Source organism: Pimephales promelas, chromosome 4, assembly GCF_988280905.1.
Source record: "Pimephales promelas chromosome 4, fPimPro1.hap1.1, whole genome shotgun sequence".
In the NCBI taxonomy this organism is placed as follows: Eukaryota; Metazoa; Chordata; class Actinopteri; order Cypriniformes; family Leuciscidae; genus Pimephales; species Pimephales promelas.
The window spans coordinates 29,137,315-29,156,921 of NC_142772.1; the positions used below are offsets into that span (position 1 = coordinate 29,137,315).

The 19,607-nt window shown below is 37.7% G+C and overlaps 1 protein-coding gene across 6 annotated transcripts in view; it reads right to left on the reverse strand.

Annotated features, from left to right (window-relative positions):
• Positions 1 to 19,607, reverse strand: part of klhl13 (kelch-like family member 13) — a 60,413-nt gene that overhangs the window by 31,571 nt on the left and 9,235 nt on the right. For 2 of the 6 annotated variants that reach the window (XM_039650022.2, XM_039650019.2), the window contains exon 1: positions 4,032 to 4,475. The exons of the other annotated variants lie outside the window; for them this stretch is intronic. In XM_039650022.2, the coding sequence (XP_039505956.1) occupies positions 4,032 to 4,129 (98 nt within the window). In that variant the 5' untranslated portion in view covers positions 4,130 to 4,475. Of the gene's footprint in view, positions 1 to 4,031; positions 4,476 to 19,607 lie in introns of those variants that run through there. 6 annotated transcript variants of the gene reach the window in all.

The following is a 19,607-nucleotide window of genomic DNA, read 5'->3' on the forward strand; positions in this document are numbered from 1 at the left end:
ACATTCATTTCAACATAGTACACTGGAACAACATGCCTTTTGAATTTTGCAAGTGCCATTCACACGTTAGTGCAGAACAATTTTGCACAAAGTTGCAATTTAAAGAAAAATACATTTGTATTTTGTATAATATATATATATATTTTTTTTAATTATGAAAAAAAAAGTATGAGGCCTTAAAGAGCCCCTATCATGGATTTTTGAAAATGACTGTTCATTTGGTGTGGAATATAGCTCTAAGGGAATGAAAACATCCTGCAAAGATTTATATCTGAAAGTGCACCGTATATAAAGTTATTGTCTTTCAAAAGTGAGAGTCGACTCTGAGTCTATGAAATGAATTGTTTTTGAAACGAGTCATTAGCTGTTTCGTAGTGACGTAGATACGAAACATAAGCATATTGGCCGCGGCCAGTTACTGCGTGTGCAGACGGAAGTGTAAACTTGAAGTCTAGAACAAAAATACTTCAGCTGCATCATGTCGAGAAGACGCTGTGTTCGACAATGCAAAGATAGTTCAGCCACTTTGTTTTCATTTACCAGGGACGAGCATGTGAAGAATCGGTGGTTAGAGTTCATATTTGCAACAATACCACAACAGTATAGCCCGATTGTGTTCATCATTTTAATTACGAATCGTTCAAAAACATAAATGAATTAAAATGTGGATTCGCAAGCTGGTTGTTCCTGAAGGAGGTCTCAGTACCCAGTGTATATGGATCAGCTCCCTCCGAATCACAACCTGTAAGTATTATTAATAATTGTTGCTTTAATGGGTTTTGTAGCGTTGGGGCGCGAGTAGGGAAGGCGCAATAATTATGTGTGCGTGTAAGTTACGCTCAGCGCAGCTTCTAGGTCTCCGATGTCAATTTTTTAAAAATATGTGAAATGTTTGTCGCTGTTATTGGAGTTGTCATAAAGAATAGAGCGTCTTGTTGTACTGCAGTGCTTTATCAATATGTTTATGCGTTGGGCTAACAAACAATAACTGACTGAGTCATCTGACCAATCACCGCCGATTAGCGTCATGCAAAGGAGTGGTTTGGAAAAATGAGTCGTTGTATGAATCATTTGGGAGTCGGTGAGCAAATCAGGTAAAAATAAATGCATATTATGAGACAACAAAAGTGTTTTTTTGTCATTGCATTCATGTAAAACTGTTGTTGGGGACTCCCAGAACAATATTAGGAACAATTTAAATGCCATAATAGGTGCCCTTTAAGCATCATACTTTGACATTTTTAAAAATCGCAGCCTTTGCATTTTGATAAATCACAATCATATTTGGATTTTAGTGTTATTTTCTAATTAATCGCACAGTCTAATTGGTGTAATGAACTTTCTATTTTAATATGATACTGTGCTGTGTATTCGAAGCATGTGCGGCAGTTGAGTTTTCTGCCACTTTGAATTCTAGAAGCTCAATAACTGATTGGCCGTCAATGGTTTTATCATTCATCAGCTGGAAAAAAAAAAAAGTAAAACTTTAACATTATAGTTATTATCCTTGGTGTGAACATGCAAACTCTCATTAAAAGAGAACTCCTGCGCAAAATCAACCTCTGGTCTAATAAAACATTGGTACCTAGTCGTCGACAGTCTCGACAAGTCGAACCCCGAATGCCATTCATACAGTTCAGAAGTTCACTGAACTTCATACAGCTCAGCTCACTCAGCACGTAGCTCGTAGTTCGACTTGTCGAGACTATTTTCCAAAGATGGCACCGCCTGTATATACTAAGTGAACCGTCTTAATAACGCATCTTCTTATTAAACGGTCTGTACACTTACAAAGTTCTCAATGCTTCGTTTAGAATGTAGGGACCCTCATTATGTTACTGTGTTAGAGTGGGGCTATTTTGAGCCTTGTTAGTGGTATTAACTAGCGATTTATTTTTACTTACTAAATGCCCCCATTACTAGTGTATAACAGTTTTTGGAGATAAAACTCTTTACATTCGATTACCATGTAACACATCTTAAAGAACGGTCGAGGTACCAATGTTTTATTAGACCAAAGGTTCATTTTGCGCCAGAGTCCTCCTTTAATTCTCTCCATTTTTTTAGCAGCCGACAATAAAATCCTGTCATTCAATATTTTGTCTCAAAACACAAAAAGAGAGAATGATTCATGTGTCCAAGAGGCATTTCTCCTCTCATTGAGAAATACAGAGAGCACAGCTCACCCTGTAATCACACACAACACACAGCCAAAGCAGTAAAAATAGACTGTTTTTGCAAGGTTCTGGGAGGGGCGACTACAGGGTAGGAACCCAACACTGTAATACACAACCCCAAACCTTACATTTGAGAAGATACAGAAGACATATAAATTTCCCCTGGAGAATCAATAAACTATGTTTATGAAGACCATATGCACAACAGATCTAGAGAGGCACCAAGACAGACAGGAGAAACTATTATCAAAACAAAAAGACAATGAACTTTGGATCTTGCCTGTAGTAACTCAAAACTGAACTAGCAAACCCGCTTTCAGTAAGAGAGACCAGCACCCTTAAACTCTCTCTGGTCAATGGTCATGGTTTCAACTTTGTGCCAGAGAAAATTAAGATCTAAAATTAATAAAAAAGAAATAACTAGTATGGTCTTATTAGATAATGATATAGAAGTCAGATTAAATGTAGGCTTTATATAATGATATTAAGATTGAATGGACATTCAAAACGTATACTTTTATTGCACTCATTATGATCACAAGCTGTAATAACATGTAGAAGGACAGCACTACTTTTCCTGTCTGAATACATGACTTTAAATCATAGATTTTTCCCTTGACCCAGTCACCTCTGGCTTCTTGATTGTAACATTTGAAACATGCATTTTCTGCAAAGCTGCTTTGAAACAACATGTATTTTGAAAAGCGCTATACAAATCAACATGAAATCAACAATATTATTTTTTTTTTTCCATTTCATTAATTCATGAAAGAATCACACATCTTGAACATGGTATAGCCTAATAGCCTACAGAAATATCCAATTAATCTAATAAAATTGAAATGTCTGCAGACAAAAAATAAAATGTAATTTTTAATGTGTCTTATTACAATTATTTGCTTGATGTTGCTTTGAAAAGGTTCTTCAGGGGTTCTTTGCGGTGGTCATGGTGCTATATAGCACCACTAAGCCCAGTTTGGTTCTTCAGCGGTTCTTCAGTGGTTCTCTGGGGTGGTTAACATGCTCTATGGCACCTCTTATGGTTCTACATAGCACCAATTGAAACTTAAAGTGGTTCCCCTATGATTACAAGCCAATGAATGAACCACTTTTAGTGCTATTTAACACCATTTTTTTAGAGTGTGGAAGTTGGGCAACAACCTATAAGTTAAGAAAACCTTTACAATTATAACAGGCTTTGCAAATTGCAATTGTAAGAGAGGGGTTTAAGGGGTTTGTTTTAACTGGGTACTGATTAACAACAACTCTAGAGCGCACTGGTCCACTAAAGAGGATCTGTTTCTCATGTTAAAGACAAAATGCGCCTTTTCCAGTAGCCTAAATACTTGAAGTTAATGTTGTATTAAACATGCCTGAGCAAGGATTAAGAGGAGCGGAAGCGCTAGCGGTCATGTTCCGTCTATCATCCAGCATCAGCACCCCACCGGGCCCCGGGCCCCCACCCACCACCACCACAACACAAGCGATCAAACCCATGCAAGGCGCACGACACGCCAGGACAAAAGATTCCTCACCGGGTGTTATCTCGGCCCGGTGCATATACAAAAACTCAAAAACAGTTGCGGGGAGAACAGAGAAAGAGATAAAGCACATGAAAATCCTCCGTGGATGTAGAGAACTAAAGCGTCGAGAGGAGACACGCTAAACGTTATAAAATGGGTCTCTCTAAACGTTCACAATTAGGTTACAGAGAAACGAGGGGAGGCGACACCGACCTCGAAACAAGCACAGCAGCAGCATCCTTAATGAATGTGTCTAAAGACGGAAAATAAACAATCATTTTAAAACACAAACGCACACACACTTCGACGCGATAATATTACTGCTACTTACATATATGCAGGCGAGAGTGGGGAGGACCTGGACGTTTTAAGGACGGGCACGGGAAATTTCCAGCTGACGGGCGAACCGCTTTTCCATTTCAACGGCATGTTTTTCCAGTCAGCAACTCTGAGATACAGCGCGAATGAGAATAGCCGTCAACAGCGAGTCCATGAAGAGGCGACCAGCGCGGGCTTCCATCCCCGGCAGCCCTCACCGAGAGCAGGGAGGAGGACGAGCAAAATATAAAGAGGAGTATCAGCCGCCGACACAGGCAGCTCTGTCTGAATACCGCAGCGAAGGTTGGCGGAAAACCGGGAGGAATGACTCTTAAGCCTGAGCCAAGAGGTGAAAAGCAGGTGTGCCTGAGCCGAGCATCATCTCCTGAGAAAGACCGAGGGGGGATGATGATGGAGGGAGGAAAAAAATAGGCACCGTCTCGTCCGGTCAGCGCAGGCAACAGGCATGCGCGGTCGGTGCACTGGATGTTCAGCTAGTGCCACCTTGTTTGAATGCAGGCGGACTATGGCAAGCCGTATTAACATTCATTCAATTAACTACTGTCGATTGTATGTTAATAGTACTTTAAAAAATAAATAAATAACAATAGTCGGCTAACCCAATAAGCACTGTAATATGTAGGGTAGTAGACCGAGTAGTTGAGACACTTTTTGCGTTTTGATTTATCACACAAAAATAGATGAAAAGTGAATTTCCACATGACATGGCATATAACATTTTATTAGCTTGTAGACTAAGATATTATCAATCAATAATACCCATACATAGTTTATTTTCCACAATTAACAAAAAATAAGGTGGTTTTTGTCTCAACTTTGTCTCAACTGTACCCATAGAGTTGAGACACAGAACCATACAGTTGAGACACAGAACCATGGTACAGTTGAGACACCCATTTTTAATGATGGTAACTAATTGTTCATTGCAAATACAATAAAGACAAATAAATAAAATAAAAATTGGGCAACATGTTTGTGTATTCATCCATTTAAATTCATTAATTTTATTTAAATTAGCACTGGTTAAATTTTTCTAAAACAGAAACAATATATTTTATATTTTCATTAATAGTACACAGTTTATTCATCACAAATGTCAAATTTTTATTTCTGGCTAATTACGAAGTTTATCATAACACTGAATAACTAAAGAAATTAGCACATTTCTATAGATCTTGTAATGACCTAGTATGATACAATATCATGAAATATGCCAGTTTTTATGGCACAGAATAACGTTTGTGATGATACCAGTTACGTAATAAGCTATTCATTGTGGAGTGTGCATGGTGTAGTGAAAGTCTTATCTTAGAAAAAAAAACAAAAACTTTTGCCAATATCTTTGGATCAGAGATGTGTCCATTGTTCAAATTTCCCACAATCAAAGAGGACACTAACATGCATGTGCACAGCAAAAATTCTAGTTTTGGTTACATCTGTGCTTTAGATATCAAACATTTACTTCTGGTTATACTACAGGGGCTGTTGAATGCTTGAATTATTGATTAAATGTTCTAAGGTGTGCAATTATTTTCAGGGAGAGGCATGGCTAAAGTAAATTTAATATAGTAAACGATAAAAAAATAAAAATTATTTCCCCACAAAATTACAAGTACAGAAAGCACACTCTTTCTCCCAATCTCGCTCCCACTCAAACAGAAACGAGTCGCCAGGGCTGCTCTGATGATTTTATCAGTGAAATAGTTTAACAGTGTGAAAGCTACCTGACATGTCTTGCTAGAGAGGTAATAACACGCTTAATTCTAGCTCTCTCTAAATAACGGCATTGTCTGCTATCAGTCAGTGGCTCTCAAGTCTCCGTCAGGCCTAGATGTAACAAAATTATGTTTTGGAATTAGCAACAGAGGTTTGATAGATTAGAAATTAGTCCTACACACAAGGGTATTATAAGGACAAAAACATGAGAAATGTTGTGAAATGTCATCTGAAACAACATGACATCATGACTTTTGCGTAAACATACACGCCACTTTCAAGTCAAGTGGCGTGTTATCTCTACGCATTTTGAGCTATCCGCGTGTATCCGCGTCTATGTCTACGCCATTAACGTCCGAGTGATTCCGCGTGTCTGTACACGCCATCAAATGTCCGTGCGAAACGAAGCAAAATGTAGATCTACATCTGGGGAGCGATCTTTTTTTTCCCTAGGATGGTAAAGGCCAATTTATACTTCTGCGTCGAGGGTACGCCGTAATGTGCGGCGTTGGCTACGCACGTAGGCGACGCCGTTATGAGCATTTATACTTCTGCGTTCAGGTCTTGGTTGCTCTGCAGTACTGCTCCGAAACGCTAGTTGGCGGCGGAGAGTTTTAATGTGTTTAGATTCCTCGCGGCTAGGTTACTACAAGCAATAGCGATTGAAAGAGAGCTGATCATGTTGGAGTTGGAGCTTATTGAGGTGGAAAAACAGTTCACTTTAGTGAAATTACTAAAACTGAAAGGCAGAAATGAGAGAAGACGTCGGAGGAGATGGTACGTGTGGAAATCATAGACAGTGGTGGAAATGCGTGAGAAGGTACGTGCGGAAATGCGTAGGAGGAAATGCGATGATACCAAGCCGACCAATCACCGATCTTGCGGTCCGCGTCGTCGCGACGTGTAGTTACATTTTTGAGGAGGTGCGCGTCAGGCGACGGCGAAGGGTACGCGCAATGGGACGCGTCTGTGCGTATGCTACGCCGTACCTACTGCGCGCACCCTACGCAGAAGTATAAATTGGCCTTAAGGGAACAGTCATAAATGCCATTAACCCCAGTGACGGTTAGTTTTAGGGACAGGGTTGAGGTAAGTCATATATTTATATATATATATACACAGTAATAACATTAAGTCAACGGCGTTCATAAACATGCAGAAAAGCGATTATGCGTCTTGATAGCACGGCGAAAATGGAAATACGAATTGGCGTGTCATACACACGCTACTTCATGAGATCAGTCTGTCTGGAAAATGTTTTGAGGTGTGACTCAATATATGACTCCAGGGCCATTGAATTATTGAAAAATAAAAGCACACCCGAGGTTATTCCTTACTTATAGAATAAGTACTATTATTGAACGTATAGCAAAAACATTTGCAAGTTAGATTTAAGGAGAGAAAAAGAAAAGTAAAATTGGCTTGCCATTGCTGACTGCAGAGAGCTAGTGAGTGAGAGAGAGATAAGAGTTTAATGACCTGGCATCAAATACAACGCGACTGCAGACACAAGAAATCTAAAACCCAAGTATGATTGTCTTGAACATTAAAGAACATCCCTCCTGTTCCTCAGTGTTGTATAATAGGGAAGCATTTCTCACTGATGTCCATTATGAGAGACAGGTCTTTTCAAAACATAGCTAGCTAGGCGGCACAAGCAGGGAACAAAGTCCACCGCGGGGCTCTTTAGCCAATGCCATGACAGCACATGTCAAAGAGGAGACGGAAAGAGGAAAAGAAAGAGCTACCACATTCATTTCTGCGATTATGTCCATCTTCGTTAAAAGTGCTGACAACAAATCAGAATAAATGTACTTTCACTCATTAAATCACTTTCTGGATGTGCTACAACATTTAAAAATGTGACCAAGTGTGTGTCGCTCTCTGTTCTTTTGTGCTGTCCACCATGTATCTCTCCCTTTCTCTGTCTGAGTGGCATGTGGTGGCCCTTCACCTCACTGTGTTTCGCTTTCTTTTGAGTCCAATTTGAATTAATTTACATTTAAATGTCATTTACACAGTTTATTGAACACACTTACCTTACAGCTGACGCTATCAACAAGCAAGAAATATTATAATACCATTGAAAAGTTTAGGGACAGTAAGATTTGTAAAAATAAAGAAATTCATATTTTAAAAGGTGCAGTAAGTGATTTTTTTTAGAAACACTTGATATTTGAAATCAACCCACACAAGCTGATGCAAAGCAAAATAATTATTCGTGAAAAATAAAGCAAAGTTGACAAACGAAAAGGTCAAAAAGGAGGGGAAAAAAGAACATTCAGTACACAAGAATAGGTTTTAAAAGCAAGAATTCATTGTTAGTCACCAGAAGCACACCAGTTCCAGACAAACACTGACACTCAAAACTGTCCTGTTACTATAGCTAACATCACAAAAAGAGCATATCTTAGTTCTGTGAAAGATAGCAAAACCAATGTTACACGCATATGGAGCAGAAACAATGCAACCTTGGCATCCGTTTTCAGGCCTTCCGGCTCTTCAACATGCACTGCTGGAAAGATTTTCTAATATTAGCGTGGGTCCTAAAATTCTTGGTCGATCATAACCCTTTTTTTCAGTAATATTACTCTGATATTTATATACATTTTATAGATTTTTATTTTGTAATGTCTCTCAGCCAGAGTCTTTCTTCAAATCTCCCTCTTGCTCACTTTCTTTCACTCCCCCATCATTAGGACTGGGTCTCGAATTCGATACTTTTTAAGGCACAGACCGAATGTCCTCCATATATTGAGTACCAAAAAAAATCTCAGTCATACGGCATCAGATTTCAATACCTAAGGGGTTAATCTCATCAACGTCAGTGAGCCAATAAGCATCCAGCATGATTAGCTGTGGCGATGCATTATGGAAAAACACTAGCTGACAGCTTTGCCAGCATAGGAATCATAAAATATATTAAAAATGAAAACAGCTATTTTAAAATCAATAATAATTGAAATATTACAATATTACTGTTTTTACTTTGACTTATAAGGGACCAAGGCATTCTCATCCTTTAACGTCATATAGAACGCTATATGACAAAACGGCGCTACACTACGCACATGGCACCCGTTATCGTTAATATAACACGTGCTGTGAGGGCTAAGTTTAAGTGTGGGGTAGGGTGTGCGTGTCATATTCACGCTAAAGGATTTATAACGTCTTGGGTTCGCGTGTTATATTAACGATAAAGGGTGCCATGTGCGTGGTATAGCGCCGTTTTGGCATATAGCGTTCTATATGACGTTAAAGGATGAGAACGGGCTGAAGGGACAATAACCATCTTGTCCTGTGTTCAACTGACCCCAAACAGTAAGTAACAGTAAGTTTTGTTGGTTTATTTTCATTATATAATATCATTTGCATTCTCACCCAAAATGACAGCGCAGTCATTGTTGGCAGCCTCTCTTAACTTCTATGTGCTCAAACATCTACAACAAACAGTTTACAAGTTCTCATGGCCTGCTGTGGATCATGTTATAAGATGGGCCATCAGTGGGTTAATTCTACCAGCATCTCAAAAGCACAGGTCAGGTAAAAACAGCACACAGGCTTCATATGTGTATATAACCAGACTGCAGTGGAGACATGTTCAGTTAACACACCATTATGACCAAACAGCAAGAGATAATTGCACAGTAAAACCTCAAAATCTGCAAAAATCATACCTTTTCAACACACATTTAGTGATCTTTAGCTAAAACAGTGTTTGGAAAAGATATAAACATCATTTTAAAAGGACACATGGTGCTTCTAGCTGTAAGCCTGCGGCTCAGAACAGATGCGTCACTGTCTGAAGTGATAAACTGGACAGTGAATCTGTTAACACAAGCCTTCATTAGAAGTTAATCAGTGTAGGGACACTAACGGACAAAATAAAAATGAATGCTTTTCTGTAGCTTACTCCTGACTCACCCCCACCATCTCAAGCTACTATGGATTCTCCATTAAAGTATTACCGATAATAGCGCCCGATTAGCAGATGCACGGAGGGTAAGCCATCTTTCATTTTGCTCTTCTCATTTAAATCCGTTTCTAGAAAACCTGGAATCTGGGTTGTGTGACCCCATCAAAAGCCACCCCCTTCCAAATGAAGCTGACATGAGAGAAACTTGATTTGCATTTCAAACCATGACACTGCAATTTTCCATGTTTCTAATCTTGTTGAGAAGAGCGTTTGGAGTAGACGGGTAGGACGGCAGTATCTGAAAGGGCTTCACTGAACCTAGGGCAGGGACAGAATGTGTATTATAGATGAGAGTGAAAGAGGCTGGCAGTGGCCTCTACAAACACAGATCCCCATGAGCTCGCAAGAGGATCACGTGAACCAACCTATTGTCAAATTTAATTTCAGTCAAGCAAGCAGCTCAGGTAGCCTACATCCAACAAGACAAATATGCACAGACACACAAACGCTGTGAAGGGACAAAAACAAGATGATGTTCAAGTTCATACCTGCAAAGTTGTTGCCTTAAAATGTAAAAGTTTTATAAAAATCACAAGTTAATAACCCTCACATTTCAGCCTTAAAATTATTTTTATGAAAAGGATGAGACAAAATGATAAATTATATAGGCATTTTATCTGCTCCATTAACAATTCCTGAACAGAAAATTCTACACAGGCTACCTTATTATCTGAAATGTTGAGCGTTTTAGAATTCACATTAGCTTATTTTCCATCAACAGGTTAAAATGAACAAAAATGTGGTCCAATTTTTTTCATTGGTCTGAAGAAAATCAGCAGAAAGGCTAAACGAAAATGTAAATCCACTCTCTGATAATGGGTGACCTCTGTAAACAAAGTCGGTTTCACCTTAAGAGATTCATTCATTCATTTAATTTCCCTCAGCACTCTGCATTCCTCCGTTTTCACACCAAACGAAACCTGCGCTGCATGCTGTGCCTGCGTGACACTGTTGCTAACTTTGCTTAATGCTGGACAGTGTTTTTCAGATCGCAATAATCAAATATGATTTTAATGATAAATAAAATATGAAACTGTTCTGAATTTTAAAAGAGCAACTTTGTAGGGGAAAAAGTCGGGAGGCTCCAGTTATAACAAGCTTTTACTGTTGCTAGCGCCTCAAATTAGGCACACACATCTTTCACCTGTAAAGGAAAACTCATTCTCCCATTCCTCATGAAAATAATGTTTTGCTTTTCTTGGCTTGAATGCAGTCTTTACTCATCCTGATGCAAACAAGAGTTTCTAGCTAATACGGTCTATATTAGCTCACTCTGATTGAATGAAAAGAATGTCTTGGTAAGCTTCCTTCAATCAGGGCACGAGCTACTAATAGCTCACAAGCGACATGTTGGAGAGTTTGCAGGTATGCAAAATAGGACTTATTTTGCAGGGCTACAGCATAGATTCAGTAGTGGAGGTCATGACTGCTGAAAACACAAAAAAAATCTTGGGAATTCAAGAACCAAATCAAAACTAATAAAAAAGAAAATCTATTTTAACCTAGTGGAAACCCTTAAAAAAAAAATAAAAAAAAATCTGTCATTGACTCACCCTCATGTTGTTCTAAACCTGTATGATTTTCTTCCATGGAACAGATTATATTGTCTTTTCCATGCAATTACAATGATTGGCAACAACAACAAAAAAAAAAACATGTTAAGCTTGCAAAAGAACACAAAAGTTCATAAAAAGTTGACAGCTCCAAATTGTGGGATCAATTGAAAGTCTTCTGAAACCATATGATAGCTTTGTGTGAGAAACAGCTTGGATTGTTTTATAAACTATTCCGGTAACACTTTACAATAAGGTTCATTAGTTAACATTAGTAAATGCATTAACTAACATGAACTAACGATGAACAATGCATTAATTACAGTGTTTATTAATCTTCGTTAATGTTAGTTAATAGAAATACAGCTGTTCATGGTGCGTTCATGTTAGTTCAGTCCATTAACTAATGTTAACCAATACAACCTTTGATTTTAATAACATATTAGTAAATGTTGGAATTAATATTAACTATGATTAATAAATGCTGAAGAAGTATTGTTCACATATTGTACATGTTAACTAATGTAGTTAACTAATGTTAACTAATGAACCTTATTGTAAAGTGTTACCACTATTCCTTTAAGAAGGTATTTTTAATTGAATAAATCTTTCTAAATAAATCTAAAAAATTACAGTGGCTTCAAAAACTAATCAAACAATACAGCATACATATCAGCAGGACTGGACTGGGACAAAAGAAAGAAAAATCAGCCCTAGCATTTTGGCCCACACTACATAAACACCACCCCATCTTTGCATGCCCCCTTGAATATGTATACCAACTCCTATTCCTTAAAACCACTAATGCCATGTAATAAGTGAGTAGCAATGAGTGAAATATAACCAATGAAATAACAAAAAACAAACAAAAAAATGTAATTTATTAAAACAATTGAACTATTCTCCACAGTGATGAATCCTAAAACAAGCTATAAGCTGCATTGGCATAGAAATACCAGTGTTTCTCACATGATTTTTAGTAAAACTGTGGTGGGTGGACCTCGGGTGCTCTTTTTCTCTTTCTTTCTCACACATACACAAAAGTAATTGGCTGGCAAAAAAAAAACTATCAAAGTCCATTACCAGGACAAATCCCTGCTAATTCCATTAGTAAAGCAAATATCATCCAATAAAAGGGCCAACAACAAGAGTGACAAACAAGAGCATGTTATAAGCCTTTCTGTGTGTGCCTATTTCACGTGTATGAGCGTGTGAGAAATAGACGTGTACTTGATAGAGAGCATGAAAAAGTACTGAGAGTTTCAGACACACATGCACCAATAGTAACCTCTACCGGGCACAGTTGGTGCTCCGATGACCTGAGCAATCAGAAGAGACTGTTACAGTCACACTCCTCACACTAACTGCGTTTCTGCTTTTCCTCGTGCCTCACTCATTTTCTCACGTGAGAGAGCAAATGTTCTTCTTTCTATTACATCCTACAGTCTCCCTGCCCTCCTTACCCCTTAAATCACTCTATTAATAAATTTCTATGAATAGCCACGGCTCACCCTCGCCACACATTTAGCACTTAGGACAGAGGGGTGTGTGTATTTAAGAGAGACAGAGCAATGCTACTATACACCTCGCTGTGTGTGTCTGCCATCGTGTCTCTCCTGCACTGCACAGTGGTAAACGTGGCACTAATGAAACACACCCTCACTATTGTCTAAAGCAGTTCCTGTTCCACAGCTCTCATAGCTCACCTGTACAGCCTGAAGCCAAACACTGCAACGACTTCAGCTAGTACCTCAACCTCACACAATACATCTGATGTCATGTGGTATGCATCTATGTAATATCACAAGAAAATAAGAGCTGGATTATTCCAACAATTTATGCCGGTTGGTAACGCAAGGTGGGTGCCAGTAAGTCTGGGTTAGCCCTCGAGATAACAAAAAAGTTCTCCTGAGAATTAACATTGAACTCACTCTTGCATATGTAACTGCAACATCCGAGAGGCACCACAGACTGCAGCTCACACCTCACTTCTCACTTTTACAGTCTCTCTCATCATCTCCCCTGATCCCTCCTTCTTCTCCTCACCTAAAATTCACTGAAAACCTACACAAACCTATTGAAAAAGCAACTATAAATGTTTGGTATCATACAAAGCGTCTGGAAATATGGTCTTTTTCCCAGCCATAATGAAAAGCTAAAATATGAGAAATTGGTGTGCCCCTTAAAGGGTTAGTTCAGCTAAAAATGAAAATTATGTCATTAATGACTCATGTCGTTCCAAGCCCGTAAGACCTCTGTTCATCTTCGGAACATAGTTTAAGATATTTTAGATTTAGTCTGAGAGTTAATGTAGAGAGTCCAAATGTACGTATGGTATACTGTGTGGTAAATAAAGACATCATCAATGTGACACCAGTGGGTTAGTTAGAACGTTTTGAAGCATCAAAAATACATTTTGGTTAAAAAATAACAAAAACTATGATTTTATTCTGTTGTGGGCCTATGATTTTATTCATAGGCCCACAACAAAAAACTATGATTTTATTCGGTGAGATTTCACATAGTGAAACTACGCAAAGCTTCTGTGTTGCACGTCAAACGTAGGCTCACTATTAGCCGACGTTGGTCATGCGTGTGATGCATGTGACGTACAACCTAGAAGCTTTGCGTAATTTCACTATATGAAATGTCAAGGCCAACGAAGGAAATGAATAGTTGAATAAAGTCATTATTTTTGCACACAAAAAGTATTCTCGTCGCTTGATAAACTTAAGATTGAGCCACTGTAGTCACTCGGACTATTTTAACGATGTCTTCAATAACTTTTGGGCCGGCCAGATTCAATCCCTTAAGAAGCCTATGGAGGAGTGATCCAGCTCTCAAATTTAATCAAAAATATCTTAATTTGTGTTCCGAAGATGAACGGAAGTCTTATGGGTTCGAAACAACATGAGGGTGAGTAATTACTGAGAGAATTTTCATTTTTCGGTGAACTATCCATTAAAAGTTGTTCCCTCCCCCATTTAACTACTGAACCAGCAAGTGTTGATTCTCGACCCGCACCGCAAATTACAAATATATTACCAATATGGAAACTGTGATGCGACTACGACTTCTACTACTGGCAATGGCATTCCATTTTTAACTATTTTCTTTACTTTAGCCAAGTGCACATCTGCATCATACAAACATATTTCCTAGAAACAAGAGCAGGGTTTTCTGGACTGAAAATTTTAAATAATAAATGGCAAAGCAGAGATAATTGCCATCAAAATGCTTTTAAATGTTAAATCACTCGTCACTGTGCAAGGATCTGTGTTACGCACTCAAACAGTGCATTTCAATAACTGTGTGGGCTCAAGCAGAGAAAATTTCAAAGAACATGCTGCTCAGAGAGAACAAAAGGTGGAATAAAAAAACAAGAGAAACATCTCTACTGAAGTTTTTTTTATATAAATACAGCATAACAGTAATAATGTGAAATATTACAATTTAAATTAGTTACTTAAACATACAACAAGAACATGATTCTTCAGAAATCATTCTAATATGCCGATTTGATGCTCAAGAAACATCTCATTGTAAGAGTTACAATAAGAAACAACAGTTGCTGCTTAATATTTGTTGAAACCATGATAGACTTCTTTTAATATTCAAAATCCAGAAGAATAGAATTTATGATGGTGACACGTTTATGTAATAATTATTGTTATCAAACACATTGGTTCAGAACTAATACAGTCACAGATGAGTAAACTGCATCTTCTTCTGGTCCCCTCTAAGGAGGAACTATAAATGAATGAGCAAGACACTGAAAACAACAGTCCTCAAAACCAGAGTGAAGACACTCTTTTTTATTGCATCAAAGCCAAACTGCAACTTACCAAAATAAGACAAATTTTGTTATTTATTTAAAGAGACAGAACAGTCTCACCGTCCACAATAATGTACATCTTTTATGAAGCACTTTGTAAACAAGGTCCTACGTAAAACATTTTCTTGAAAAGTTTCAAACTGGTTTAGAAAACATTTATTATATAATAAAAAAGAGCTTTAAAGCTTCTAAGTTTTTACCCTTGCTCTTTATGACTGACAAGCTATGAGAGATCAAACAATTTCTTTTGGAAATTTTGTTGAATCTTACTGACATTTAGTTGAGATTATGCAAAACATCATATAACAAGTCTTCCATCTGAAACAAGCCTAGGCTTTATGCACAAAAAGGAAGAAGGGAGAGAAGAGGGAATAATAGCTACTAGATGATCAGCACCTCAAGAAGGTTTTGATCTGAAGAGTGTTTGGTGGCTGTATGATCTAGCAAAGTATTTTTGGCAAAGCTTAAAGAAATCCACAATTAATCCGCATTTGTCATTTTTATAGCATTTCAGGAAGAGTAGCACAGACACACAGAGAGAGAGAGAGAGAGAGAGAGAGAGAGAGAGAGAGAGAGAGACAGTGACAGAGAGAAAATTTGAATTTTGAAAAGAACTTTATTCACAATAATTCACACAACTTTTACGATATAAACAAAAAATAATAATTAACACCTCAAAGAAACACACAAAACTCAATAACATAAAAAAAACCCTCACAAAATAGGAATGGGCGGGGGGCACTACAAAGAAAAAAACGAAATCGTCTTCAGAAACAAAACACAATGCTCCATAACTAAACGAAATCACCTCAAAAGTACAAAAATCTAGCACAGTTTTATAAAACTTAAAATCAGATAAAAACTCTTGATGTAAACTTAAAACTAAAGTATTTAGTTTAAAACTAAAGTTATAATAGTTATAGTTATAATTAATAAACTAAAGCATGAAAAACTGTTCCATTTGAGAACAAAAGGGACATTCCGAACTAACTTCTGGATTTAAAACAGAAATAAATGAGTTTACAGCAATGATACCGTAATAATAATGATACCGTAATAATGATAATGGCGTGTTATACGGACATCTCCATTCAGGTTTTAAATTTTCATCCAGCCCCAAAAAAGAGCATCAAGATTAGGTAAAAACTTCCTTGAAAATAAAAAAAATAAAAAATCCCGAGCATTGGAAGTGCTTGTCACAGAGTGATAATCTTTTAACATTTGGTTCTTCGTCTGTGAGAAATTATCTCAGTTTAAATAAAAAAATAAAAGTAAACACGACGAACAGTTTTAATACCAATCGCAATCTCCCCGTCTCTCTCTTGAAACCAACACGGAAGTGAAATAAACTGCAATTCATCGAGTGGCCGCTTGAGGCAGGCTGCAAAAGCGAGTCAAATCTGTATCTCCCCATGTTAAAATGCCAAACTTCACAGCAGAAAAAACATGTTTATAGCCTAGTGGCAAATAGTTTTTTTGGTCTCTATCGCTAATTTTGCCCTTCATGACGACTGTGAGGGGGATGATTTTTTTATTTTTTTTTTACAACTCATCCATTTAAATTATATTAAGCCTTAAAGTTCTGCATAATTAAGGGCGTGGCCACTTGAGTGACAGGTGGATTGCCGCTGCTGTCACTGCTAGTCGTTTGTCTGCTGTCTGTTAGAGTCACCCTCAGCTGTGTTTGTGCTTTTTTACAGGATTATTTCATACAATTAAATACACGTATTATACCTTCGCCCATGCACGCTGTTGAATTTCCTCGTTGTCGAGTAAGTTATGGAGAGAACCAGCGCTGTATTTCCAGTTGTTTCCCTCACATGCACTCATAGGCATGCACTAATGGATGTCTGACAATTTCATCTCTTTTTGGAGTCCAGATTTAAAAACGTCTGTAGATATAGGAGACCACACTTATTATGCGGTACTGTTGCTCTCACGGTTGCTTCCCACTTTGTAGTGTAAAATAAAAGTACCGTCAGATGAAATCCTGCAGGTGTCAGTGCTTTCTCTCCGTCAATGCAATAGATGCACACCCTTGAATGAGCGTGTGCATTTCTAGTGCATTTACTTCTGAGGTAATATCTTTGGTTTAACTCATTTGAGAAACTGAGAGGCAGCCAAAATCAGATTTTAAAATGGACTGAATAAAGCTCTTTACGAACTTGACGTGCAATGCCATGCTGACTGACATTTATGAACTGACATTTATGACGCATGAATCACTGTCACACGCACAAGCTCAGAGCAATATTGTAAGTTACTGTCTGCATAATACATTTTTTAACTAGCGGAATAATAATGCATCACAATACACAGTTGACTGGTTGTATGTTGTGAGAAATGTGTGTGATCTGTGTTATGTACTGTTGTATACATGCTCTTAACTACAGGGGTTGGACAAAAAAAACTGAAACACCTGGTTTTACTACACAATAATTTGTTAGAATGGTGAGGGCCTCATTTTGCATCCAAATACAGCAGCAGCACCAATTGACAGATAGAAGTCCTTCACAGTGACCAGAGGGATTATGAGCCGTTCCTCTTCCAGAACAGTGTCCAGGTCACTGTATGATGCTGGTGGACTCGCTCCTCCAAAACACCCCAATAATATTCAGATCTGGTGACTGTCAGACCATGGGAGATGTTCAATGTCACTTTCATCTTCATCAAACCCTTCTGTCACAAGTCTTGCTGTGTGTTGCATGATCATGCTGATACACGGTTTGAGCATCAGGTGCTCATGATCCTCCAGAAGGGTTTGGTAGTCCTCGGCAGTGTCGTGTCCATCAAATACAATCAGGATTGTCATGATATTGGAGCTCAAACCATCACTGATCCACCCGTGCTTCACTCTGAAGATATCAGGCATATAGATGTGAAACCTCCAACATTGGCCAGTGTTTCAGTTTCATTGTCCAATCCCTGTAATTGCCCCTTGTGGGATCAATAAAGTTGACAAAAAAGTTAAGTAAATAGTCTGAAGTTTTTTAACTATTATAATATTTCGAAGGGTAAAAACATGAACTTTTAATAGTTTCAAATAAAACTAAATAAAAAGAAAAAACCCTCCCTCAACACACAACAGATCATAAGTTCTATCTCTTAATTTAAGCATCATTATTACTCATGTTCACAATTTTCTTCAAACGATACACTTCTCTATTATTAAAACAGCCTTCTGTCATTAGACTTCTCATTTTTTGACAAACTGCATGATGTCAGGGTAATATTCTTGAACCCGAATTAACTTTTTTTTGTTGCCTTAAACATCTTCATCATGTCTCATCGCCCTCATCGTAACTTCACCCAGAAAAATCACTTGAGAAAGCACTACAATGGAGTCAGACGACTCACTATCACTTTCAGTCTCCTGATCCTCATTGCCCTGTAAATCACTTTTTTTTGCAAGCTTTTTCAAACAAATATTGAACTTCCTCAATGGAAAATGGATAAATAAAAGCTACAATCAACCACCCGCACCACCATTACATTGTTCAGACTCTCCTACAGGAAGCTGTTGCTACAGCAACCTCGACAAATATGCAACAGATGGTTGAGGGTCCTAAACAGCTTAAAGACAGGATCCGAGTGTGCTAGAGTTTACGAGAGTGACAGAAACCAGCAATATGGAGTATACCGGTAAGACATCCAAGCACATCACCATGCACTAAGACCTTTCCGATGACAATCACATAAGCACGAACAAATGATAATTTCTAAGAGACTAACTACTTTTCTGAGCAAACTTTGCAAACACATAACTAGTCAAGGTGATTTGTTAGTGGATGTATGAAGTCAGTTCACAAAGGTGTCCTTTCACACTAAAAATAAACATGATCCACAGACAGTTGACAAATAAAGTTCCCATATACATCTTATTGTTTCATCATTTAAAAACTTAATACACTTTTTGTGAAATATTTTGATTGAACAACACTACCGTACAAAAAAAAGTTTAGGGTCGGTTTTTGGAAGAAGTCTTATGTTCACCAGGGCTGCAAAAATAAATAAACCTTCTCTATTTTATTGGTAAAGCTGTATTTTCAGCATCATTACTCCAGTCTTCAGTGTCACATGATCCTTCAGAAATAATTCTAATGCTGGTTTGGTGCTTAAGGAAGCTTTATTATCATCAATGTTGAAAACAGTTGTGTTGCTTAATATTTTTTAAACTGTGATAGTTTTTTTCAGGATGATTGATGAATAGAAATGTCAAAATGAACATTCATTATTTTAAATGTTTATTATTTGAAAAACAAACATTTACTCTTACTGTTCAATTTAATGTTTCTGAATAAAATAAAACTGCCCCAGTAATTTAGACCGGTAGTGTCCATTTCTTTAAAATGAACGCCACTTTGATATTTTGTACAATGCAAAGACATGTTAAAATAAGGGATACACCACACAAAAATGAAAATTCTGTCATCATTTACTCACCCTCAATTTGTTGCAAACCTGTAAGAGTTTCTTTCTTCTGCTGAA